The sequence below is a fragment of the Aythya marila genome (genome assembly GCF_965140915.1).
Source record: "Aythya marila genome assembly, chromosome: 13".
In the NCBI taxonomy this organism is placed as follows: domain Eukaryota; kingdom Metazoa; phylum Chordata; class Aves; order Anseriformes; family Anatidae; genus Aythya; species Aythya marila.
In genome coordinates this window covers 14,725,957-14,751,370 of record NC_139054.1, presented here as the reverse complement: position 1 = coordinate 14,751,370, position 25,414 = coordinate 14,725,957, and the positions used below count along the sequence as shown (strand labels likewise).

The 25,414-nt window shown below is 56.3% G+C and overlaps 1 protein-coding gene across 1 annotated transcript; it reads left to right on the top strand.

Moving 5' to 3' along the window:
* Positions 1–273: 273 nt before the first annotated feature.
* On the top strand, positions 274–24,825 carry BCORL1 (BCL6 corepressor like 1). Its single transcript, XM_082770469.1, has 14 exons — positions 274–409; positions 7,859–7,997; positions 9,245–9,335; positions 9,597–12,140; positions 12,480–12,645; positions 12,885–12,965; positions 13,174–13,596; positions 16,521–16,750; positions 16,866–17,072; positions 17,164–17,330; positions 17,520–17,665; positions 18,396–18,473; positions 22,022–22,175; positions 22,992–24,825. Exons 2-14 carry the CDS (start codon positions 7,912–7,914, stop codon positions 23,266–23,268), a joined length of 4,650 nt encoding a protein of 1,549 aa, XP_082626595.1. The 5' UTR covers positions 274–409; positions 7,859–7,911; the 3' UTR covers positions 23,269–24,825.
* Positions 24,826–25,414: the final 589 nt, after the last annotated feature.

Here is a 25,414-nt window from a genome sequence, read left to right as displayed (position 1 = left end):
CGGGCGCGGAGCCCCCTCCCTCCCCCCCCCCCTTCCCCGTCCCCCCCCTCCCTGTCCCCTCCCCTCCCGTTCCCTCTCCGGACTCGGCTGGCTCCCCCCCCCACTCCCCCCCCCCCCTCCCTTCACGGGCAGGGCTGGCCGCGGGGCACGCCGGGATTTGTAGTCCTCGGGGCGGCGCGGCGGGCGGCCGGGCTGCGGCGGCCGGACTACGGCTCCCGTCAGCTCCCGCGGGCGGCGGCGGCGGCGGCTCGCTCTCGCCCTCACACTCCGGCTGCCGCTGCCGCTGGCTCCGCCGCCGCCGAACCGCCGCTCCGCCGCGCCGGGGTCCCGCCGACCCCCGCCTCCTCGGCCACGGGGCCCTCCTCGCTTCCGCCGCCCCCTTTCCACCGCAGCCCGGCTCGGGAAACAGGTGCGTGCCCGCCGCCCCCTCACCGCCCCCCCCCCCCCCCCCCCAGCACCGGACGCCCGGCCCCGCTCCGCCCGGGCACCCCCCCCCCCCGGGGCCCGTTCGGCCGCAGCCCACCGAGAGGAGAATTGGGGAAGGTGGAGGGGGGGGGGGGGGCGCACCGGGGATGAAGGGACCGGGGGGGGGGGGGGGGAGGCGAAGCGAGGCGAGGCGAGGCGGACGGGGCGGGCGTCCCGACCCCGCGCCCCGCCGGTCGGGGTCTCCATGGAAACCGGTCCCGGGACACCTCGGGGCGGGCGGCGGAGGATGAGGGGGGGGGTGAGGGGGGGGGAACGGCGGCGGCGGCGGGCGGGGGCCGCGGGCGGTGACAGCGCCGGGGCCGCCGCGCTCCGCGCTCCGCTCCCTGCCCCGCGACGGCGCCGCGTGCCCGTGCCCAGCCTGGCGCGGCGGCACCGCCACCGGGATCGGGATCGGGATCGGGACCGGGATCGGGATCGGGATCGACACCGGGGATAGGCAGCGGGGATCGGCACCTGCCGCTAACCGGGGGGTCCCGGGGCACGGCGGGGGCCGGGCGGGGCGGGGCGGGGCGCGGCGCACCCGGGACGGCGGCGCCGGGCGCTCGCGGAGTTTGGCGGCGTGGGGGCCCCCGCGGCCGGCCCCGCTGCCCCGCTTCCCGCTCCCGGTTCCCGGTTCCTCCGCCCGATACCGGGAGCCGGCGGCGGAGTCCCCGTCCCGGCCCGGCCCCGCTAGCGGAAGGAGCCCTCCCCGGGGGCAGCGCGGCTCCGTGCTCGGGGCTGCCCCGCTGCGGCCCCCCCCCCACGGCCCTGCCCGGGGCTGCGGCGAGCGGCCCCGGGGCCAACTGTTGAACCGGGGACGGGCCCGGGGGCGGCGGGGCCTGGGCCTCGGCGGGGCCGCGGAGTGCCCGGGTGGAGCCCCCCCCTCCCTCCTCTCCCTCCCTCCCTCCCTCCCCTCCGCCGCCCACCCCCGGCCGCGGCTGCCGGGGCCCGGCCTCCGCGCGGGGCTACGGGGACGGGAACGGGGCCGTGGAGGGGGGTGGTGGTGGGGGGTGGGTCCGAGCCCCGGACTCCGTCCCCGCCCGGTTGTGGCGGGGCTGAGGCCGCCGCTGGGGCCCCGCAGCTCCGGGGCGGGCTCGGCGCTGGCTCCGCGGCCGGGCGAGCGCATCGCGGGCCGGGAGGGGCCGGGAGGGGCCGGGCCCCCGCCCCGCTCCCCGCTGCCCAAGGTGAGCGGCGGCACCGGGAGAGGCAGCGGCACCGGGAGGAGGCAGCGGCACCGGGAGGAGGCGCTTCCTGCTGCCGGAGAGGAAAAAACCCAACTCCTCCGGCGGCGTGCCGGTAGCCGGCGGCTCGCTCGGCGAACCGATTCCGTGTCCTCGCCTGACCGCGGGGTGAAACCCGTTCGGGAAAGCATCGCCGGGAGTCCTGCGGCTCTGCTCCTGCGCTGCTCCGCTCCGAGTCCTTGCCGAGTTGCTCCTCACCCTCCGCATCCGCTGCCGGGGACCCCATTGTTCCGCTGGACGCTGCCCGAGCCGGAGGGGCAGCGAGCGAGGCGAAAGGGCTCCGGCACCCCGCAGCCTGCCCCGTGCCGTCCCGCAGCGCCGGCGGAGCAGCTCCCGGTGGCTGCACAGCGGGGAAGGCAGCGTGCTGCTTGCTGCTTCTCCGCCCGTTCCCAAAAAAGCATTCCCGCGAAGGTTTCCGGGCCCTGGCGTGGTTTGGCCTTCGGGAGGAAACCACCACGGGCACCTCTGGGCTCCGGTGCTGCGGGGTTTGCTGCGCCGTGGGCCTTTCCAGGTGCAGTTTCCAAAACGTTTTACGGATAGCCACGTCTAGTGGCTTTTTTTTTTTTCCCCCATCCCTTTAAAATCCACGAGGATGGGCTTTCGTGGGACAGCCCCGTTGCCTCGAGCAAGTCAGGCTCTAGTGACAGAAGCTGTCCGGCAGCTGGGACATCCCACTCACAGAGCGCTTGATGCGCAACAAACTTTTCTTTTTTTTTTTTTATTTTACGCAGGGATGGGTTTTCTTTTTCTTTCTATTTTTTTTTTTCCCCCCTCAATTCATCGCGCCGAGTATTTATAATTGCTTACGGTGTTACTGTGTCTTTAAAGCAGCTTAAGCAAATGCGTGCGGGCAAAGCCTGGCTCAGCACCGCAGCGGTCCGGGGCTGTGCAGGGAGACCAGACCCAGCGCGGGGCTGCTGCCGGGGCCGGGGTCTGTCTCTCTCTGCTTCCACCCAAGCAGAGGGAGACAGACCTGTCCCCGCTGGGTTTTGTTCTCCCAGCAATTTCTGCTAGTCAGTTTGGCCACAATTTCTGTCCTCTCTGTGAGAAACGCACAATAAAGCGCTGTCTTTTCTTTTTTTTTTTTTTTTTTTTTTTTAATTTTGCTGCATACGATACCCTGTGTGCGTCCTGGGAGAGGACCATCGTGATTTACTTCTTTCTTTATTTTTTTTGCATGCGGTTCTCTTTGGAGGGGTTTTCTGAAGCGCCGTTTGGGGCTGAATCTCTGCGGATGCGTTGCAGGCAGCGCTCCGGTTGGCACTTGCTCTGGACCCGTGTCCCTCAAATGGACGCCTGACAATTGCATATAAAAATATATATATATATATTTTCTAGCCTGTGTTACTAATGGCAACGAAGATTGCCAAAGTGAGCAAACTATCGTGAGCAAATGAGACTGTCCCCGTTGGTGCAGATCGTTTCCTCCTGACCCGTACGTGCCCCACCGAGGGGCAGCAGGGGCACGTTCCTCCTCATTCCCCTGCTTTTGCTCACGTCGAAGTAAGCGGCTTGCAGGCGGCGAATGCCCAAGGGCAAGTCCCGCTCGGCTTCCCTGCAGCTGACACCGTTTTATGCTTTCATCGCGGGGGGAAAAAGTGGCGTTCTGGGTTTTGCTCCTCTCTGGGAAAGGAGTGTTACAAAGGTGTCTCCCGTGGGTGTGTTTCCAGGGTCAAAGTGCATCCCTGCCGGCCTCCCACAGTGCCCCCTGGCCAGCCGCGCTGTACAGCACCTTGGAAATCCCAGCGACTGCGTCCTCCCGATGATCTCTTGCTGCAGAGGGATGCGCCGGACTTTTCCAGTGCGCTCAGACGGGCACATCTCCCTTCCCTTCCCTTCCCTTTCTCTGAGCCGCTGTCCCAGTTATGCAGCGGGGAAGCAGAGCCGACATCGGGGCGGCATTGCGCCGTGCCTGTCAAGAGCTCGGCCCCCAGCCGGGTGCATCTCTTTGTCTGCTCAGAGTGACCCAAAGTGGCATCTCCAGAGCTTGCCCTTGGCCTTGTGAGGTTTGCTTTGTGAGAGCGGTGTGGTGCTGGAGCTGCCGTTCGCTCTGGGGGAGCTTGCTGGCACCTGTAGCCCCGCGTTGCCTGAGGGCGCTGCGCAGCACTCTCCTACCTGCCCAGAGCCCGAGCAGAGGGAAGCCTTGTGTCAGCTGGGAGGTTTTAGGAGGCTGGCTGCTGCTCTTTTGGTGCCTGTCAGCTCCTACCTGGCCTAGGCAGGGCACGGTGGAGACAGCAGCGATGGGTCGGCACGTAGCTGGTGCTAGGGTGGAGGAGTGGAGAGGTAAGCATCTTAAAATCCGAGCCATTTCAATGCTTGGAGATGTATAGAGCAGTAAAATACATAAAAAGCCTGCTGGGGGAGTAAAGACAGCACGGTCCTAAAGCTGAAGGAGTTTGCAGCATGACAAAGTGGCTGGCGCGAGCTGTCTGTGTGAGGAACGGGGGAAAAACGCCGCCCTGTACCTGCCTGGGTGCACCCCAGGCACTGCAGTGGCAGAGCATGGTCAGCACCACGGCTCCGGCCGGCCAGGGGCGCCGAAATCAGGGCTGCACCAGCTGACAGCAGGGATGTGACAGCCCTTAGGGCGCACGCTGACAGCAGCGAACTAACACGGCGTGGATTTTGTCGGGAAGAAGACAAACCCCGTGTTCCCTGTGGCTGGGGGTAGCCCCCAGAAGTTGGCCTAGGTGCCTGCCAGCACCAGCAGCGGAGGGGCTGAGCATCGAGGCCGATCGGGGAGCTGGGCTGGCTGGGGAATCGCTGTTATTTGCGCTGTTATTTCCCGTTTGCAAACCCGTTTTCCTTCGCAAATACCTCCCACACCTCTGCCGCGGTAATGCCAGGGTGAGGGGCAGCGTCGCAGTCAGAAACTTAGTCAGGAAGCCTGGCAGCTCGAGTTAGGATCCCTGAGGGTGAGGAGCAGGTGTGATTTTTAACAGTGCCCGGCATGGAGATTTAAAAAAAAGTTAAAAGCAGCCTGTCCTGCCAGCCTCAGCTTGGCCATCCTTTGACAACTAGTGTTGCCTCGGTGCTGCTGGGATGTTGGGTGAGGAGGATTTCCCTATAGATAATTACGGGAAGGGATCTGTTCCCAAAGAACTTCATCTCAGGAAACTTGTTTCCATAGACTGTCTGGCTGTATTTCAGCCTTGGGTTAAGTCTTGACTTCATTCAAGGGGACTTCATGTGCAGTTAACTTGAGCAAAAGCATGGTTTTACCACAAAAAAAGACACCTAATGCTTCGCTGGTTCTGGAGCCCGGCACAGACTGGTTTGCATAGCAGCGTCCTGTCCATCTGCAGAGCAACAAGGGGTTTTGTTGTAATGAACAAAAAAAAATAAATAAATTACTATGCTTTTAATGAAGTTAATTCATTAGCGTTCGTTTCCCTGAAAATCTCTCTGAGTGGTTGCTGTCGAAGAGAAACGTGTTCAGCACCTTTCTTCTGGCAATTCCTAGAGCACGCTTTGCTTGGAGAGGTGAACAAACGTTAATTCCACACGATGAGCCTCTCTCCGTGCAAAATGTGATGTTGATAGTCTTATTTCACTCTAAACTCATTTTCTTTGGAGTTAATTAGAATTGGCCGGGCACCTATTGAGCTAAATCAAAATAAGACTGTGGTTTCATACACACTTCTTTTGGCAGAGGTTCTGGATTAAACAGATCCTGTGCCAGGCTGCGCCCTCTCTCCCTCCTGGTGAACCTGATCTAGGAGCTAAGATGGGTTAAAACCCAACCAGCCAGGGGGAAAATAAAATAAAATATATCCGTTTTTAAACACAGATCAGCAACCTGGTCAAGTTTGCCGGTGCACCCCACGGTTTCAGTGGCGTGGTTGAAGGGGCGAAGGGAGAGAAGGGCTGCAGTGCTTTCTGCTACTCAAAGGAGAACCCATGCCCTAGTTGTGTTCTCCAAGGGGTTTCTCCTGCTTTAATTACAGCCGTTTCAAGCTGAACTAGCGTAGAAGAGGAGCTTGCTTGTGTTGACTCAACTACAAGTCTCCTTCGATCCAGGCACCCTGCAGCTGCCCTTTCTGGCTCGGCGTTGCACAACCTTCCTAGTCGGTGCTCTGAAGGATGCTCTTCTTTTGCCGTTCCTTCCAGTTCATGTTTGAGAACGTGCCTGCTCTTTTCCCTGTGTTTTATCCCTTCTCATACTCGAAATCTTGGTTTTCCTTTTATTTTTTTTTCCCCTTGTTCCTTTTTCATTCCCTGCGGAGTGTCTTTGGCACGTGTCCCGCATCATCCGTAGAGAGCAGAGACCAAGAATTCACGACACGGCGTCCGTCTCCGTGGCTGTGCCCCCCTGGCTCTCTTCTGGTGGCCATCCCGCCTCCTCTGTTGGCCGGCTCTTACTCGAGTGCTCAAAACGTGTCCCTTCTGCCAGCCCCGTGCATCGCCTTGTTACCGCTTCCCTCGCCAGACCTATTCTCGGGCCGTGCCTGTTCCCTGCTTGTTTTGATGCCTCAGCTTGCCTCCAAACTCCCGTCCTGCGTCGCGCAGCCGCGTGCGTCCCCTTCCCCACTCGCACAGAAGGTCCCTTCCCAGTCCTCCCGAAACAGCTGTCCTGTCACTGTGCTCAGGGGCAGAAACTTTCTCCTCCCCTTCTTTCAGTTTAGCCTAAGATGGTGAAATCCCCGCAGATTGTTTGTTCCCCTATTTCCTTTATGTTGCATTTCTCTCCAAGCATCGAAAGACTCCTCCCCTTCCTGCTCCAAGCCACCTCTCATTCTCTTTGGGTATGACCCTGCTCTCTGCCTTAGAATTGGCCCAGCTCCCCCTTCCATGATAGAGTATTTCTTCCTTCTTACAGCGTGGCTCTTAGTAGCTTCCCCCCTCTTCTCGTGGCTCCCCTTTCCATCATTTTGCTCACTCGTCCGTGCAGATGTGTCCGTCGCTTCTTTTTTAGCCAGCAAAGCGCCTTGCCCCCGTTTCTCCTACGTGCCTGGCCTTTCTTTTCCATTTTCGGAGGATCCCTACTGGCATCCTCGGGCTTAGGCGAGGACACCTGGCAGCAGCTGCGGCCAGGGGGTGCAGTCAGTTCGGCCTGACGGTCCCTCTGCAGCTGGTCTCAGCATAAAGGGATCGTGCGAGCCACCTCTTGTCCTGTTCACAGCTTGCGTCGCCAGGATTTTGTCAGGGAAAAGACAACTGACGGAGATTTGGGATCACGTGGCCCTTTTAGCCTCTTCCCACTCTCCCCCACTGCACCAAGAACACCCCTCTGCCTCTTTGCCTGCTTTCCCTTCACGTGTTTACAATTCATCGGGATCGGGAACCCCTCTGGCAGCATCTCCGCCGTTTGCAGGCAGTCCCTTGCTGGCTCCGACCTGCGTAGTGCCGTAGATATTCTCCTCCTTTTCCTCGCCTTTTCCCTGATACGACTTCAGCAGCAAAGCTGCCTTAATGCTCCAACACCCAGCGCTGCACGATTGGCTGCGATAGCCTCCCTCGAAAGCTCCACCCAGCCGACGGTGCATCGCGGATGCTCGCAAGTCTCTGTGTTTCCTCGTGTTTCCCCCCCCCCCCCCTTTCACCCCGTACCTCCACTGAATACCGGCACCTTCCCGACAGAAGGTGCTGTTGTGCTGAGGCGTGGAGGTGTTTGCATCACGGCACGTCCGATGGCACTGCTGGCAAGCCTCTGCCCCCCCCCCCCCCTCGGGTTCCTCAGCTGCTTCCTCGTTTGAGTTTTTCCGCGTTGAACCCGGCACATGCTGGTTTATCGATGTAATACGAAGCCTCGGGGGTGTCCGTGTTTGAACAGGCCATCATGGTCGTGGGCGAAGGTCTGTCTCGAAGCGCCCTGTCCTGTGCTGGAGGTTCCTCCGGAGCGGGAAGAAAACCGGGGGAATCTTGCAAAGGATACGCCTGTGCGTGGGGTTTCACCTGTGTGAAACTCGCGAGGCGGTAGCCTGAGGCTTTTTGGCAATAAAGATCTTTGATTAAGAGGATGAGCGGACTGTGGATCCCGTCCTGGGGCACTGCTTATTTCTTCCAGTCACCTTCCAGCCCTGAAGCATCTCGGACATTACACCCACCCTGCCTGATGATGCAGCAGGGATAACCATGGTTGAATGGTCGTCCTGGCAGGAGTTACCAAACCTCTGGTTTACGCTTTTTCTTTTTTTTTTTTCTCTCTGTAGGCAGAGTGGCCCCTCGAGCCCCAGCAGGCCCTGGTCGGTGACGAGCAGTTGTCATGATCTCTACAGCACCTCTCTACAGCGGGGTGCACAACTGGACCAGCACAGAGCGGATTCGCATGTGTGGCCTCAACGAGGAGAGGTGAGGTGCGTGGGTGGCCTGCCGGGGGAAGGAGGTGGAGGACGTGAGCGAGGGGTCTGGGAGAGAGGCTCCGGTGGGGCTGCTGCTTTTAGTAGGGGATAGGGCCGAGGGGTGAGGTCTCTGCTCTCTGCAGAGGACCCATCGGCTGCGTCTGGCTGCACCGGTGGGTCTCGGGGCTGTGCTGTTTGTGCACGCCGTCGGCTTCGTCAGACTTGTGCCCTTAACCGCAAGGGAAAGGAAAGAGGCTTGAAGGGAAAGGCTTGACCCACCGCAAGCCAAGCTACAAAGAAGAGCTCCCAGTGACCCAGGGGGAGGTCAGTGCAGACCTAACGGTCCGGTGGGAGAGCGGTGACATGCCACCACCAAACTGGAGCTGAGGGAGGATTAGTGGCCCGGAGGCAGCATCGATTGAGGCTCGCTCTGAACCTGCCCCATGTCTTGCTCAAAACGGATCAGTCGGTGCCTTCCTGGAGGCTCCGCACATCCAGAACGTTTGCCAGAGCCTGGAAGGCTTCACAGGCTCACAGGCAGCGCGTGCCCGTTGTCTCCCTGCCTTCCTCAGCGGAGGCTTTTGGCAGCGAGCCCTCCCAGCGCCAGCCCTAAGAGCGGGATAGGGAAGAGCTCAGCCTCATCTGGGGCAGAAGCGCGGGCAGGGATCGTCTGCGGCCCTCAGATAAGAACCGGAGGACGGCGTCGCCCTCCAGCCGCCTCTCCTCAACCGCTCGGGGCTTCGCTCGCCCCAAGCACCCCCCGGCGGGGCTCCGAGCCCCAACCGGGCCGCCCGGCCCCGGCCCTTGTGTGGAGGCACCGGGGGCGGGTGTGGGGGGGGGTGGGAGCGGCCTCGAGGGGCCGCTCGGGGCAGCCCACGGGGCCCGGGCCCGGCGGCTGGGACCTGCCCCCGGCTTCCCCCGTGGGGAACGGGCACGGGCCCGGGGGCTGCGGGGAGCCGAGGCCTCGCGGGCCGGGCCGGGCCGGGCCGGGCGGGGCGGCCGCCCGCTGTCCAGCTCCTTGGGCCGCCCGGGCTCGGGCGCCCTCTGGCGCCTCGCTCGCTGCCCGCCGGGGTGGAGCCGCCTCGGCTCCGAAGCAGGGCCCCGGGCCCCGTCCCGGTGCCCCTCGGAGCCCCGGTGAGCAGCTGGAGCTCGCTGCTGCTGCCCGCAGGCTGCTCTGCTGTCCCTAAGAACGGGGTGTGGGGGGTCTTGGGGTCGGCCCCGGGTGTGGTAACGCTGTGTTTGTTGTTCCTCCCCCAGGAGAGCCCCCCTTTCTGATGAGGAGTCTAAAACCAACAGCTCCCAGCACTTGGGGTCTCAAGAGTTTTGTGTCAGCAGCAGCCTTTCCAAGGTGAGCTCCTTGTATGCCCATCTGGGGCAGGAGAAGGCCTTTTCTCTGATGGAACAGCTGCCCAAGGGGTCCTGCAGGCCCCCCCTCCAGAGGGATGCACCCAGGTGCACTTAGAGCGATGCTCTAAGCTGGAAAGAGCTGTTGGCGTGGCCTTCCTGAGCCCTGCCCGCAGGACACAGGGAGAACGTCCTGCCTGCCTCACTAGGAGCTTGAACCAGCTTGCACAGCTTTTCAGGGTCATCTTCTCCCTTCTGGTTGCAGGTGGAGCTCACAGCGGTCAGCGGTGATGGCAGCGGTGCCCAGGATGCAGACGGCAAGGTGGAGGAAAAGCTTGGACCCAAACTGGAAGAGCAGCCGCCTGATCCCAACCCGAACGCAGAGTGTGTGGGAAAGACTGTGAAAGATGACGTCCAGGGCCCTCTGGCAAGCCAGGGGGATGGCAGAGGGCAGGAGCCTGCGATCCCCAGAGCCGCTGAGCAGGAGAGCAGTGGTGCTGATGCTGCCTGGACACCTGCAGATCCTCCCAGTGACAAGCAGGCTGACGTTCCTCCAGCCTGCTCTGCGGCTCCAGAGAGCGAGCCTGCTGGGAAGGAGAAAACCACCCTGAGCACTGGAGCACAAGGGCCAGCAGTGCTGGCAGAAGGGACGTTGTCTGTGGTTGCTTCCGGCTGCAACACCTCAGCCTCCACCCCTGCTACTTTTACCTTGAGTAGAGTGTGCTTTCCCACATCTCAGGCCCCTGCTATGCAAAAAGTGCCCCTGTCCTTTCAGCCTGGGACAGTTCTGAGCCCGAGCCAGTCGCTAGTGTACATCCCACCACCTAGCTGCGGGCAGCCGCTCACTGTGGCTACGCTTCCAAGCACCTTAGGGGTCTCCTCCACGCTCACCCTCCCTGTCCTGCCTTCTTACCTACACGAGCGTTGCCTTCCAGGCATTATTGCTTCCCCAGAGCTGCGCTCCTACCCCTACACCTTCTCTGTCACCAGGCCCTTGGCTCCAGATGCCAAAGTGGTGTCCGTGGAGCTTAGCTGCTCTTCACCTTCAGGTGGAAGTGGTGCCCAGCCCGCTGCCGAAGGCACTCCCCCGTCCACAGCCGGCCCTTCCCTCTCGCCCAGCCAGCCTGCACCGGCAGCATCGTGCGGAAGCACTGCTCCCTCTTCTGGCACTGGCACGCACGCCAGAGCCCCGGCAGCGCCTGAGCCACATGCACCGGGGACCGCTACTTCAGTCTCTCCTCTGAAGTCTCCTCCGCAGCTGGAGCGCGAGATGGTCTCCTCTCCGGAGTGCAGCGAGATGCCGCTCGATCTCTCCTCCAAGTCCAATCGCCAGAAGCTGCCTCCGCCCAGCCAGCGCAAAACGCCTCCGATGCCCATCCTCACGCCCGTGCACACCAGCGGCAAAGCGCTTCTCACCACGGTCCTGTCCAAGTCCCAGCGTGCAGCACAAAGCACGGGCAGCAGCGTCACCTCGTGTCTCAGCGCCACCCCGCCCTTCGTCATCTTCCCCGACTTCCTGCGGAACGGAGAGCAGGGCTCCTGGGTGAAGAACACCACGCTCATCAGCACCATTCCGGGCACCTACGTCGGCGTCGCCAACCCAGTGCCTGCCTCCCTGCTGCTCAGCAAGGACCCCGGCGTGAGCTTCAGCAGGGACCCGCGCCACCTTCCCAAGCAGGAGCCTATTTCCATCATCGACCAGGGAGAGCCTCGAAGCACCGGGGTTCCCTGCGGGAAGAAAGCCAACCAAGCTGGAGCAGAGAAACAGCAGGATCCTGCCAGGAGGCTTCACGGCAGAGCTACTCCGGGAGCTCCTTTGTGTCAGTCCAAGGACATCTCCACCTGGAACCCCGTCCAGGGAAGTGTGTACCCGCGCTGCCCCGTGAACGGAAAACCCTCCAATCCTCAGCTCCTGCCTCTTGGCTGGTCTCCTTATCATCAAACCCCCCTGCTTTCGATTGGCATCTCCACGACGGGGCAGCTGCCCCCGAACCAGAGCAGCTCCTGCAAGCCAGCTGGTGCAGGCGAGCTCCCGACCTTCCTGAGCGTGCAGCCGACGGAGTCGAGCGCCGCAGCCCAGAGCCTGCCGGAGGGGCTGCCCAGGCTCCCGCCCGTGGAAGCTGCCCCCAAGGGCAAGAGCTGCCGGGCCTTGCCCAAGCTCTGCGAGGAGCAGGCCAATCCAGCCCCGCTGAATGCAGGTCCGTCTCCTCAGACCACCGCTTTGGATGGGAAGGGGGGAAAGGGGAAGGTGGACAACCCTCAGAAGAGTCAAGAGTGCGATGGACCAGAAGCTGACTCCAGCAAAGAGGGCGGTGTACAGACTGAGACTCCCCAGGGGAGCTGTAGCCTCAAACAGTCGGATGCAAAGCCTAAAAACCAAGTGTTAGCAGCCTACTTGTCCCACGATCTGCCCGCGGTCGGGCAGCAGAGCCTGCGCGGGATTCCAGAGGCGCCCGCGGCGAGCCAACGCAAGGAGCTGGGCTGCGAAGGCTCCCAGCAGCCGCCAGCTGCAGAGCCCCTCCAGTGCGTGCGCCAGGTGGATCTGTGCAGGGTCAAGAAGGAGCGGGTGGAGTGCGACGTCTCCTTTGCATCCGTGACTTGCTTGCGAGCTGGGGCTGCTCCCCAGGCCTTTGCCGAGGTCAAGCTGAAAGGCGTGGGCCAGATCAAGCAAGAGGGCAGCGTGCGCTGCAAATCCAAGCGGCAGCACGACGGGGACGCCAGGCAGGCGCAAAAGAGACTGAAGTGCAAAGCGCAGGATGGCGAGGAGTCCCCGAGCAAATTGGGGAGCCAGAGCCTGCACGGCCGGAAGGTGGGTGAGGGGCTGCAAGGAAGGGGAATTGGCCGGGGCTGGTGGGTTACTGCAGAGGTTAGCGGGTGAGCTTGGGGGTGAGGAGGGAGCTCTCACGGGGGAGGGCAGCGGAGAGCACAGGGCTTTCTGCCCGCGCTCTTTGGCTTTGCCTGGCAGTGGGTTCGTGTCTGAAATACCCCGTATCTGTGGGCAGTTGAGAGCAAAAATGGATCTGGGTTGTCAGAAATGCCGGAGGGCACCAGCGTGATGAGCGGGGGACGGTGTTTTGTCCCTTCTCCCTTGCTCCTCCAGCACCGTTAATCAGCAGCTCAAGCTTCAGTCTGTGTCCTCCATTCACAGTGGCGAAAACACCACGACAATCTGCACGAACTCAGCAAGCGAGAAGGCCGAACTGGCCTGGCATCAGTGAAGGATCACAACAGCCTCAGGGTAAAGCGTAAGCGTAGGAGGCCAGCGAAGACAGAGTTCCCGTCTCCAGCACACCGTGGGGACAGCCACGAGGAAGGTACTGTTGTGAAAGGCAGTGTGTTCTTGCAGGGTCAGGCTGCGGCGGTTTGGGATGTACTTGGTGCTGTGGGACCGAGCTGTAGGTCTCCAGAATGGCCTCTGGAGCTGGTGGTTTCCTACCACAAACTGGGACCCTAAACAGAGCAGAAACGAGCTGCTGGACTGCCCGTCCCGGGCCAGCAGATGTGTGTGCAGAGATCTGTGGCGCGTCTCCTCAAGGGGTGGTTTTCCCCACAGGTTGCCTTGAGAAGAAGCCCAAGAACAACTTTCGGGACTTCATTCCGGTGGTGCTGAGCAGCCGGACACGCAGTCAGTCGGGTGAGTTGGTGCCAGGATCCCAGGCACTGAGACAGCCCTTCTGGGCGCTTCACCTCCTTGGCAGGTCACTGGCATCCCGGGTGGATTGTGAGCGTTTCCCTCTTCACGAAGCCCTGTGCCTGCCTTCCGTCCTGCCTCATGTTTTGTTTTGTTTTTCTTGTAGAGATCTTGGCTTTTTTTGTCAGCTAGAATTTGCACTTTCTTGCAGGAAGCATCGCTGGCTCGTCAGCTAGCGTGATGGGAGAGTGTGATGTGACTGGGCAAGGCATTTTACCATTGTTGGAGGAGGATGAGGAAGAAGAGGAGGAAGAGGAGGAGGAAGAGACGTCCTTGAAACGTCGCAAGCTGCGGAAATCCCACCGAGCATCACGCTATCACAGTCGCAGGGCCAGGGACAGGTCTCTGTCGGAGAGGAGCAGCTGTCATGCGAGGAGAACCCGGGAGCTGCCCTGGAGAGTGGAAGCACCCAGGCAGCTATGGGAGCCCAACGACGAGGAGGAGGATGACAGCCACATCAAAAGAAAGAAAAGGAGACGACAGAAAAGTCGGAGATACCAGACAGGGGAGTACTTGACTGAACGAGAGGAAGAACGAGTGGGCTTCCCCCACAGGAGGCGAAAATCCAAAGCAGGTACAATATCGGAAGAGTTTCTGGTACCAGGCCAGGGCCCAAGGCTTTTTTTTTTTTTTTTTCCTTTTTTCTCCCCTCTAAATAATTAGGGGGATTTGTCAGCACAATCAGAGCAATGGGCTTGATGTCCACAGTGTGAGCCACTCAACTGATCATCTCTTTCAGAAGTGTTTGCAGTAAATTTTTGAGCATGAAACGTCAGCTTATGTGGCTAATTAGGCACTGATCTCACCCTCAGATTAAGACAGAGGGCATGGGAAGATGGGGATCAGACGAGGTAGCACAGTGAAACATTTCTGGACAAGCATGGACCCCTGAGAGCGGTGTTCGACGTTCTCAGCTAAAGCAGAGGGAGACAGGACCATCCCGGTTCAACTAGGCTTCTGTGTGCTCTGTTTTGCTTTATTAACTTAACTTGCAAGTTTGTACCAAGGACCATAAGGATTAACAAAGCCAGAGTGTTTGCAGGCGACAGAGAAATCCTCCCCTGTGGTTTGTATTGGCAGCTCTGCCTTGAGGAAGCCGTGCCACCTGCTTGTGTCCTGCTTCCTGCTCTACTTCTGCTCTTACATTTTCTTCTCAAACTGCCCCAACCGTGTGGTCAGAATGAAATCTGTGATCTGTGTTCCCCTGAGATCTAGCAGTCTCTGTCCTCCCTTCTCTCTGCCCATGCAGGGGGCGTTTTGAAGCCGTTGTAAGGATGGGATTGATCCACCAAAAGGCAGGTGTCTCAGAGGGCTGGTAGCTCACCGGTGTGTCTGCTGCGGGTAACTTCTGGTAGGGCTGCAGAAGAGCACGTCTAAGCCGTGCTGTTGGGGGAAGCACTTGTGCCAGCTCCCCAGTTCATCCCTCAGAAGCAAGGTAGTGGCTGCACAACTGCTGCTGTCTGCTGCGCAGCATTAGTGCTCAGATCATCAGCCCCCAAGAGAAGCTGTAATGCTGATGAGGCACGAGGAGTAGTAGTAGAGATGACAACTGCCCTCCCGAGCTGTTTCTGCTCTAGCCTAGCTTTATGCTGTGTGATCAGGAGCAAAGTTCTGATGGGTTTCCTGGCATCTCTGCAGTTCTCTCCCAGACTCTCTCAGGCTGTCTCCCACTGCAGGCTGTTCCAAACAGAGCCTGCAGAAGTTTGAATGCAGCAGCATTTGGAAGAATTTTCTCCCGGAGCTTTATCACACATCTTAAAAGTGCCTGTCTTCTGCCCAGAAGCCAGTTTTTCTTACAGACTGGTGGTTTGGTCCTCAGATATACATGCTGCTCTATGTCAGATTTGGAAATTGTGGCCTAGAGGCATTGCTTCATTTGCTTCATTGCAGCCTTAACATCCAGCATGCTGCCAGGGTCTGTCTAGCCCGCGGTTTTCTCCTGACTGCAGCAAGCACAGAGGCGATGCAGGGCAAGCCCTGAGCACAGCTTTAGCCAGGCTTCAGCTGGCCGGGATTCCCCAGCATTCAGAGCAGCTAAACTGGGGCTGTCCCTAACCAGGCCTTTTGTAGTTAATTTATGGCCCTCGTGGCCAAGAATTTGTCTGAATCCTTTCAGGTCTTGCTGATACTTGCTTCCACCACCCCTGGGTGGCAGCAAAGCCCTGAAGTTCTGTCCTTGCGGTGCAAAGCCCTTCCTTCTGCGTGTTTTTTAACTCATTTCATGGAGTGCCCCTAAGCCTTGCACAGCAGGACTGGGTTTGAACAAGATTTCTCCATTCGGCTGATCCACCCATTTGTGATTTTTACAAACTTCAGCCACCTCCTTTCAGCCTTCTCACCAGGCAGAGGAGTCCCAGCTTTTTTGTAAGGTAGCTTCTGCACTCCTCAGTTGTTCTGGTTGATGTGGTGAAGCTAGAGCCTTAGCGTGACTTGGAAGCTGCTCCCGGACACCTACAAAACCTGCCTTGGTGCTGGAGGCAGCAGGATCAGTCATTCACGCAGTGTCCCTAACAGACCCGAGCATTATGTTTCTGAGGATTATCCTCTTGATCCCTTGAAGTAACCCGCAGGGGCATTTCCTAGCTCTTCACCTAGAAATGAAGCTTTGTTCACAAAGTGCCCAAAGCCATAGACAGAGCCATGCTTGATAGACTCTGATTTTGAAAAGCTGCATGCAGATGCCTCTGCTCTCCTTCGATCTGCACAGTGCCCTTCCTTTGTAACCTGTTTCATTCAGACACTGTTCAGAAACAGCAGAGGGAGCTGTACATTATCGTTCGTGGCAGGGTGGTTATTTGGTCACGGGGCTTTGCTGTTTGGTTCCGTGCTTTTTCTCACTGCTGTCGTGCCCTTGCTATGGGATGTTGCTATTTCAGTGAAGCAGATTGCGTGTCCTTCCACGATGAACAGGACCCCGCAGCTCTGCATCGTGAAAGGAAGGAAAGCCCGGATTTCCCTTGAGGCACTCGAGTATTTCCTGCCTCCATGCGTATGAAATTGAAACCCTAATGCCCTGCTTAAGGGGAAGACATGAGAGGGCAAGGTAGGGTCTGGTTTTGTAGGCAATGACTGTTCATGGACAGCTTAAAAAGGGGACACCTCCTGGATGTCCTGTTCTCTCTAAGGGGTACCCCATCTGAGTCCTGCTTAGCTTTGCAGATAGAAGGGAAGCGTGCAGTTACTCCACTACATGCTGACAGACGTGCTGACAAACTGCGTTCTCTAAAGAAAAACCTCAGTGAGTTGTGTGAGAGTCCCAAATCTCAGCAGGTTTGGTCTTTTCAGACTAGGGTGGCTGTCTGCTGTTGTGCTTCTTGTGTCCATGCTGAGTCCATCCCTGATGGGGAAAATTTGCGTATTTGCTGCTTGTGTCATGCTACGGGGCCTCTACCGTGGTCTGGATTTCTGGGTGTGTGGCCATCAGAGATGAATGGTTTGTTTTGACTGGTTGCTGCTCCTGTACCTACAGAAACTCCATCATTCCCATTTCTCCTTTAGATTTTAGGTACCGGAAGCAGAAGGAGTCTGCGCAGGGTAAAGGCACAGAGCTACAGCTGAGGAGCAGGCTTTCCCCATCCCCCCGAAAATCTCAAGGACACGCAGACTTTCGGAATGGCTTTTTCCTGGAGAGCTCAGACAGCTCTCCTGTCCAAGAAGAGCTAGAGAAACCATCAGGAAAACGCAAATGTAAAACCAAACACCTGGCAGGAATCTGTGATGAGGGGAAGGTATGGCTTGAACTGGTGGGGAGAAATGAGAGGGTGTTTCCTGTCTGCAAGCCATGCCTGCAAGTGCTAAGAAGTTGTATTCATTTTTTTTTTTCCTTTTTCTTTTTTTCTCCAGGTGAAAGGATGCTGGATCCAGCCCAAAATGCGCTCTCCGAAGAAGCCCCAGGACTCGTGGCCACTTTGTAAATCCCATTGTGTCAGCCCAGGGAACTCCCCTGAGTCGCCTGTGGCCCAGCACATTCCTCCTGAAGCACGGCGGCTGATAGTGAACAAAAACGCAGGGGAGACCCTTCTGCAGCGAGCAGCTCGCCTGGGCTACAAGGTGAGTTTTGGTGCCCCTGGCTGCTTTGTGTACCGTGCTGCCTTATTTTGGTTTGCGTGTAACCAGGCCTGCAACGGTGTCGTTCCTGTAGGATGTGGTGCTCTATTGCCTGCAGAAAAAGAGCAGTGACGTGAACCATCGTGACAATGCTGGCTACACAGCTCTGCACGAAGCCTGTGCGCGAGGATGGATCGACATCCTCCACATCCTGCTAGAGCACGGCGCCAACGTGAACTGCAGTGCGCAGGATGGCACAAGGCAAGTCAGGGAGAGGGGAGGGGGCGCTTCTGGGGAAGCACCAAAAAGTTTGGAGGCAGTGAGCAGGACGTGTTTATCAGGAAGAGCTATCGGTCGTCACTAGATTTGTTTTAACCCAAAATGTATAACTTGCTTTGCAGTCTCCTCCAGTATCTTCTTTTTTTTCTGATAATGCTCCTGTCCCTGCAGGCCTGTCCATGATGCGGTGGCAAATGACAACCTGGAAACCATGTGGCTTCTACTTTCTTATGGTGCTGATCCCACTCTGGCCACTTACTCTGGGCAGACAGCTGTGAAGCTTGCCACCAGTGATGTGATGAAGCGCTTCCTCTGCGGTAGGTGCCAAGCCTTGGGGTGGCAGTGCTTCTGTGTGGCAGCATACAGGACCAAGTCTGGGTGCTGAAGAGTTTAGAAGTGCCCGAGCAGTCAGTGGCTGAGTAATTTTAGCTCTGTCCTGTTGTGTTTATGCTTTTACCACCCAACTTTTAATTATAGACAAATATATCATTTACCAAATAAGAGACAAGTCACTTTTTGACCTCTAATGTGCAAGGCAAGAATAACAGCAATGTCTTTCTATACTGTTTAAATAGAAGTAAGATGAGTGTCAGGGCTTCTACACAACAGTGAGGAAGAGAGAGATGGAGTAAATGGTGGTGGTTCCCAGATAAATGTAAGGCAGAAAATCTCCAGTTTCTAAAAAGTCTTGTTTGCCAGTTGTCTGTCTGTGCTCCTCCAGGCTTAATGTTATGTGCATATGTTGGTGATGCAATTTTGAACTTGAGATGACTCTAAGAACCTTTCCAGCCCATGTAGTGTTGTCAGTTGTTTTCCCCTTTTGGCTTCTATTTCGTGTTATTGGGCCAGGGCAATGCTGTATTATCCTGAGTGAAAGTACCCTTCTTGCAAGTAAGTTATGGTTCAGATTCTGCCATACTGCCTAACTTTGCAGCAGAGAAAAAGCAACAGACATGATGTATCTTACCCAGGATCAATGGATATGTATGCCAGGATCACAATGTGACCCGTAGATAAGCATTAATCATCTCGAATTTTCCTCTTTAGATTACCTTCTGGATCTCCAGGGGCGCGCTGATGGGGATCCTCAAACAGCATGGGACTTCTACAGCAGCTCTGTACTCGGTGAGTTCAGTCAATCCCATTTAATTTACAGCAGCAGAGCAGAGAGAACTGTGTCTGTGAAATAACACAGCATTCACTCGGTTCTGTCTTCCCTCCCAAATCACATCTCAGCTATCTTGACATAATGCTGCATGCTGAGAGTTCCCACTGCTCCTGAAAGGGACTTTTTCTTTGGGAAACTACATGTTGGGGGTCCTTCTAAGCAAGCTGCAAACAGTGAGCAAGACTAGACTCCAGGTGCTGCTGGTGATTCCCTCTGTGGAATCCCTCCCAGCCACTTCCAAGATGATAGATCATCACTTCCGAGTCCTTCGTAGAGACTTGGGTTACTTTTGCTGCCAAGCTAAAAGGCTGTCGATTTTAGTTGCTCACCCCTAGGTGCAACCTTGGGCCAAAGAAACTGTTAAAACCACAGCCTCCTTCCTCTGGATTTCTAATGGATTTCTAATACTTGAAGCTATTACAATCCTTTAAGAAGAATCCTCTTGACCAAAAGAAAAGTAGCTTTTCTTTGACTTAAATATTCCAAAGATATTACCCCTTTTGATTTATCACTGATTCCTACCTGGATTTCTGAGCTAAACAAGGAAATTGTGTGGTTTGCTGGGTAAGAGAGTGGCTGTCATCATTTACTACAGCATGCCGAGTTCTTGGTTGCCCAGAGAGCTTACGTGCTTGAGTATCTGCTTGTACCCCATTCATCAGTGTCCTTTCCTCCTCAAGATCCTGGTGTGAGATTGTACACTGTCAAATTCTTGTACCCTGTAGGAGGCCCACTGCCACATGCAAGTAATTTTGGAATGTGCCATCTTGGTTTTGCTTTTTATATACCTAATAGCATAGATGTGAATATCTTTGAACATTTCTGTCCCATATGGAAAAAAAAAAGCTCCTTTTACCTGTTTTTTTTGGCATTTTTTTTTTTTTTTTAATCTGGCTAACCTTCGGTGGGATGAGGGCTATTGGGATGCCATCAGTGATGGCAGTTCACTGCTCACAAGGAACTTGCTGAGATGCTTGGCTAATACATGGAAGGGCACTGCAGGAAGCACTGGGGACAGCATTTCATTTCCTTCCCTTAGACCTCAGTTGAGCTCTTCAGAGCATTTCTTCATTGAGGATGGAGAAAGACAACGGTCTCTGTTAAAACACACCCTGCTTCTTCCAGTGGGGCTTCACACTAGCTCCTGTCTGCTGTGGATGTCTCCTGGGTCCTTGTCATTCACACGGTGCCATTTATCAGGCTTTGTCTTCCTTCTATCCCGTGCTGCCTGAAGTTGGTTAACAAGTCAGACCAATCCAGCATTAAACTGCCTATACAATTCCTGAGAAATATCTTTTCAGCCTCGCTCCAGTGGAAAGATCTTTCCATTGCTGGGTGGGCTGATGCATCTCAGCTGCTTCAGACTTCAATGGTTACTTCCACAGAGCACTTGGGAGAACTTAGGTTATTCCCAGACCTGAGGCTGATGATCCCAAGAGAGATGGGACCACGAAATATTCTGAAACACAATGACATGATATCACACAAGCTATATTTCCCTCTGTGGCTCAGAGAGGAGAAGGCAGAGATCCCAAGCTGAAGTTGTAGCACGCTGCTGTCAGATGGTCAGTCTTACTGTCCTTCCTTTCACCTCTCTGCTCGGAGCGTTTCCAGTGTAACCCTTTCACTTGCTTTTGTGAGTCTGTGGGGCAAGATGCAGCAAGGAATGAACCCAGCTGGAAAGTAATCCTTTCTTCAATAGTCACCTCTGGTTCCTGACAGCAGATGGTCCCCAGGGCAGCGAAGTACCTGCTGCAGAGTAATTGACCCAAAGTTTCCCTTTCCATCAGAGCTACCCACTGAACGTTACATGTTGCTCAGGATGGAGGAAAAATTCCAGGCCCCTGCTTGATCCATTTCTATTCTTTGAGGCAGGAATGTTGTCTGCGTTTTCCCTTAGATCTGCAAATCTCTGGGGGCCAAAGGAAAATGAGACAAACGAGGGTGTGGGATCTCTAAGGTCTGGGTATGGTAAGCTCGTCAGCATCATACACTTTATGTTCCTGTAGCTCGTGATACTAAGTCCCACTGCAGGGTTTTGTTCTGCACCTGGGACTAGCATTATTGTGCCTGATTATCTCTGTCTTGTGGTGGCACAGGATGTTCTTGTTCGTCAGCAGCCTTCACTCAGGTTAACAGACAGGACTGAGTGTGAGCAGTTTTCAGGAGAGATGTTGGGCCATTGTTTTTGCCACATTAAATGCATTTAATTCTTTTTTTCCCAAGTTCAAGAAACGTGGTGTTTTTTGTCTTTTTTTTTCAGCAATGGCATTTCAGCTTTGCCTAGCAGCGATACCAGAGCAATGTTCATGTCACTTATTTTTGCCCTTTCCTACAGCAACTTTTGAAGATCGAAGTTCTTCTGTTTCTTAAGGATGTTTTTTTTTCCTTGGCAGGACCAAGACATTATTTAATTTTTTCCTGAGACCCATGTGTGAATACACCTCCTGTCACCAGCTGTAGGTTGTCTATTAACATAACATTCCTGCTAGGTGCTGCGTTTATTTGCAGAGCAGTATGGTGCCTGGATCTTGCTCATGCAGCATACCGTAAGATTTTTTGGCAGCCTTTTCTTTCATATGTACTCTTGGACTTTTTTTGCATGATTGGTTTATTTGCTTATCAGCACATTTAGTCTACTTTGCTCTGTTAAATCTACACTCTATTTTCTGGAAGTTTTTGGAGTTATCCTATATTATCTCAGCAGGCTCTGCAAACCCAAGACTATTCATACCTTTTATTAATAAAACCCAGGCAGAAAGCTATTTTTCAACACGTGCAAGCAAATCCTGCTGGAGCTCAGAAACCTCCTAGAAAAGCTAGCTTTATGCCAGAAATCTATGAAATCACACTTACTGTTGCTTTGTTTTAGTAAGCTTCAGATCTGCTGCACAGTTTGGTGGCACAGTCTTGCAGTCCTTATTTAGACACAGTTACTGGCATGTACCTCTAGATAACCCACCGACAGTTGTCAAGAGTGGGATCTGGGTGGCAGAGCACTCGAGCAGAGAGCAGTGCCTTCTTTTATAGGATCTGTGCAGACAAAGCATCTTGTACACTCACCTCCTTCCTGGCTGGTACAGATTCTTCCAGGCTGCAAATAGCTGTGCTAGTAAAGGGGTGAGAGCTGAGGCCATTTCACTGAGAGTGTGTGCTTGACCCCAAAAAATACCTGCCAAGTCGAAGTGTCTCATCTTGCCAGCAGGCAGTCCCTTGTCTCGTGTGGGATCAGTGTAAACCTGAAGGTCGCTATAATGTCAGATGTTCTTCCTCCATAACTCACTCACTCTGTGGAGCAGCCTTGCACTCTCGAGAGTTTCTCCAAGATGAGGGGCTGGAAAGAGAGCAGGAGGTGCCCCTGGGACTTACCTTTCACACCTGTGGTGTTGTGGGGCCATGCGTGTGGGATTGTGCTGGTAGCTGGTCCGGAGTTATGCCCCAGGGAGTGATGAGCACTGGCTAGAGTGAAACTGAGCAATACCAACGTCTGTTTTGCTTATTGCAGAGGGGAAAGATACCATTGGATGCGATCTTCTGCTCAACCCTCCGGGAAGTTCAGACCAGGAGGAAGAGGAGCAAGATCCCGACAACTTCATGTTTGAGTTCTCAGACAAGCCGCTGCTTCCCAGCTATAACCTCCAGGTGTCAGTGTCTCGCGGGTGAGTCTCTTTTCCTGCAGCAGAGAGAATTTGGGTGACATTAATGCTGCAATAGAAGGGGGCTCATGGGCCTGTGGGTTAACCTCCAGGCTGGGGATAATGTGAAATGTTCAGGTATTGAAAATTAATGTGTACTTGAGGAAACTCTTGAGAGCCCAAGCTGCAAAGGAGACAGGTAGTGTGGAGTTTAGCTTGTTATGTATTCGTCTTGTAGATCTCAGAGCTTGCAAATGGATGAAATTACCTTTATCCTTGTTCTACATGTAAAGACACAGAGGCATGGAACTAGGACAGCTTTCCTACTAGCAGCAAACTGCTGTTGCTGAGGCAGGATAACCCTCTTGTGGCACACTCCCTATCTTATGCCATCTCATAAGAAAGCATGGCATAGACTGTTTTTACTCAAAAAAATAAAATAAAAAAAAAAAAATTAAAGCCCCAGTTGGTTGATGAAAAGGTTTCTGCAGCAATAGTCAGCAGCAGCTTGCATTGATGGGTCTGACAAGATGGTTTCTCCTGTCATGAGAGTCTGAGTCAGGTCACAGCACTGGAGCACTCCTCCCTTCTCCTGTGACACGATGGTTATTGCATTTCCTTGGCCTGCAGAGGGGAGAAGGATGACTTGGAAGAGGGAGCAAGAAAAATGCCTCTCTTCTGTCTAGCAAATTTCTACTCCTGACAATTTCTGTCCAGCCACTGGGACAAGTACGGTGACCAGGAGAAATGGCTGGAAGGGAAATGGAGCCCCCGGTGACCGCAGACTGGGGGTGCTGCCGGGACATCCCCTAACACACAATCCTCTTGCTGTCCTCGCAGGCCCAGCAACTGGTTCCTCTTCTCCGACGTGCTCAAGCGCCTGAAGCTGTCCTCCCGCATATTCCAGGCCCGTTTCCCACACTTCGAGGTCGCCACGCTGCCCAGGGCGGAGTTCCAGCGCCAGGTCGCCCTCAGCCAGGTGCTGGCTCAGGACGAGGTGCAGGAGAGCCCCGAGCCAGCTCAGGGTGCCGCAGAGACAGTGGAGCTGGTGCACTACGAGCCCGAGCTGCTGCAGCTACTGGGTTCGGCGGTGGAGTATGAGGCCTGGAGCAGCTGACGGGGGCAGGTCGCTCCCTGCATTACAAGGCAATAATAAGGACCAACGGGAAGCAGCCCTCTCAGCGCCAGCAGCAGGGACCCGAGTCTTTGGCCAGCCAGTCCTCCTCCTCCTCACGGTGCCTCGGTGCCAGCTGGGGCGAGAGGACACTCGCCTCCAAGGACTTCCCAGGGTCCCTTTGTGATGAGCAGCGGTGGTTGCAGCTCTCTGGCAGCCCCATCCAGCAGCAGCAGGAGGTGAAGCCTTCTCTGTGGGGCTTGGTGGGCTGGAGCTCATGGGGCAGTGACCAGCTCGAGCTCTGCAAGCGCAGGGCAGTGGGTGCCGCTGCACGTTCCTGCCTGACCCTGTGGAACTGCGCCTCTCTGTCTGCCCTCCTCCCTGCCCCCAACGTCTTCCATAGTATTTATTTAATTAGTATTTAATTTGTAATGTTTCCTTTTTGTTTTTGCTGAGTCTGTATCACTGTGATTATGTGAGCTGCGGGCTACGGGACGAGGGCTTCCTCCGGCCCTTCTCCAACACTCCCCATGGCTGGCGCTCCCCCGGAGCACAGCCCCTGAGCTGCAGAACTCTCACACCTCGGCTGAGAGCCTGGGGACAGTCACTGCTCTTAGCTTCGGAGCCAGCTTCTGCTGAAGGCACTCTCTCACCTGCCAGCCAAGAGCCAGCCGCTCTGCTCCGTCCTCTCACCAGGCTCCTTCCCGCATTTCATTCCCTCTGCTGCCCTCAGTCCCTGTCGGCTGTCGCGGAGGCAGCTGCAGCCTGCGACCCCGAGCAGACCCCGAGCAGACCCCACGCTTCCAGCAGCTTGTCTCCCTCTGGGGTCTCTCACCACTGCAGAACCCCCCTCCCCTTGCCCTGCGCTGTGTCTGCTTGGCTTTTCCTCACTCCACGGCCCCTCCTGTGTCACTGGGAGCAGTTCTACTGGTGAGAGCGGGCACGGCGCGCTGGTGCCAGCCACAGGGGCACGGGGCAGGGCTGCTCCGCTCCCGGTAGATGGTACAGTTTTATTGTACAGGTGCTAACAGGACTCTGAGGACGGGACAATCTGGTTGTTGTTTTTTTTTTTTTTTTTCTTTTTCTGGCTCTCCCCTGCTCAGCAGCGGGAGCAATGGGTGTTGTTTTTTTTTTCTGTTTTTTTTTTTTTTCTTTTTTTTTCTTTTTTTTCTTGTTTGTTTGTTTTTTCTTTGTGTTGTGTTTCTTCCCAGCCAGGGCAGGTGTACCCTTTCCCCTTGGACTCCCAGCTGCTGGCCTCCACTCCCTGAGGGGCCCAGCATCTCCTTTTTTAAGCCGCGGGGTTTTGCCTTTGGGTGTGTATTCTGGCTGCTCTTTCTGATTTCTGTTTTATTATAAGCAACAGGCTGTGGTGTCAAAAACACTTCTGTACAGAAAAAACCTGCATCAGGCCCCCTGTGTCTTGCCTCTTTTCCTTTGTCCCATGTCTGCTTCCTTCTGTGCCCTGAGGAGCTGTGGGAGAAGCGGAGGGAGGGATGCCCAGCTCCTTCTCATCCCTTTGGGGCACTCCTGCCCCACAGCCTCCCAGAGGGCAGCCAGATGCTAGGGAGGGGAAAATGCTGCTGCCCCTGCAAGGGCTGGGGTGGGTTTTCCTGCTGTCCCCATCAGCCACAGGCTCGGCGGGGGGCTGCAGTGCTGCAGGAAGCAGGGATGTTGTTCTGCACGGTGCAGCCGTGCCCTAGGGGCCATGGTTTGACCAAGAAAAGTTGGTCCAGAGCTCGGTACCTGTGGAAAGGGGCTGTCGGCGCGAGCTCCGGGACATAGCTGGGCACCATGGCCTGGCCCTGCAGCTGGGCTGTAGAAAAGCCGGGCTCTGCAAGGGCCAGCTTCGTGCAGGGATTTGGGGTCAGCACTGGTGAGGGCATCCCTCTGCACCCCAGCCAGTACAGGAAAACCTGAAAGGAAACAGCAGTACTGTGCCACTGCATGGACCTGCTTCAGGTGGCTGTGTCAGCAAGGGCAGGGGCTGTGCACACACTGCCCCACGTCCTTGGTCCCTCCTGGGCTGCAGCTCTGGTGCTGATACCGGCAGTGGTCCCCCCCTGAGGGCTGGAGGCTCTGCCTGGAGAAAATACCAGAGGGAGGCTCCCCAAGGATGGGTTTGCCGGCGCAGAAAGCAAACTCGCTCTGT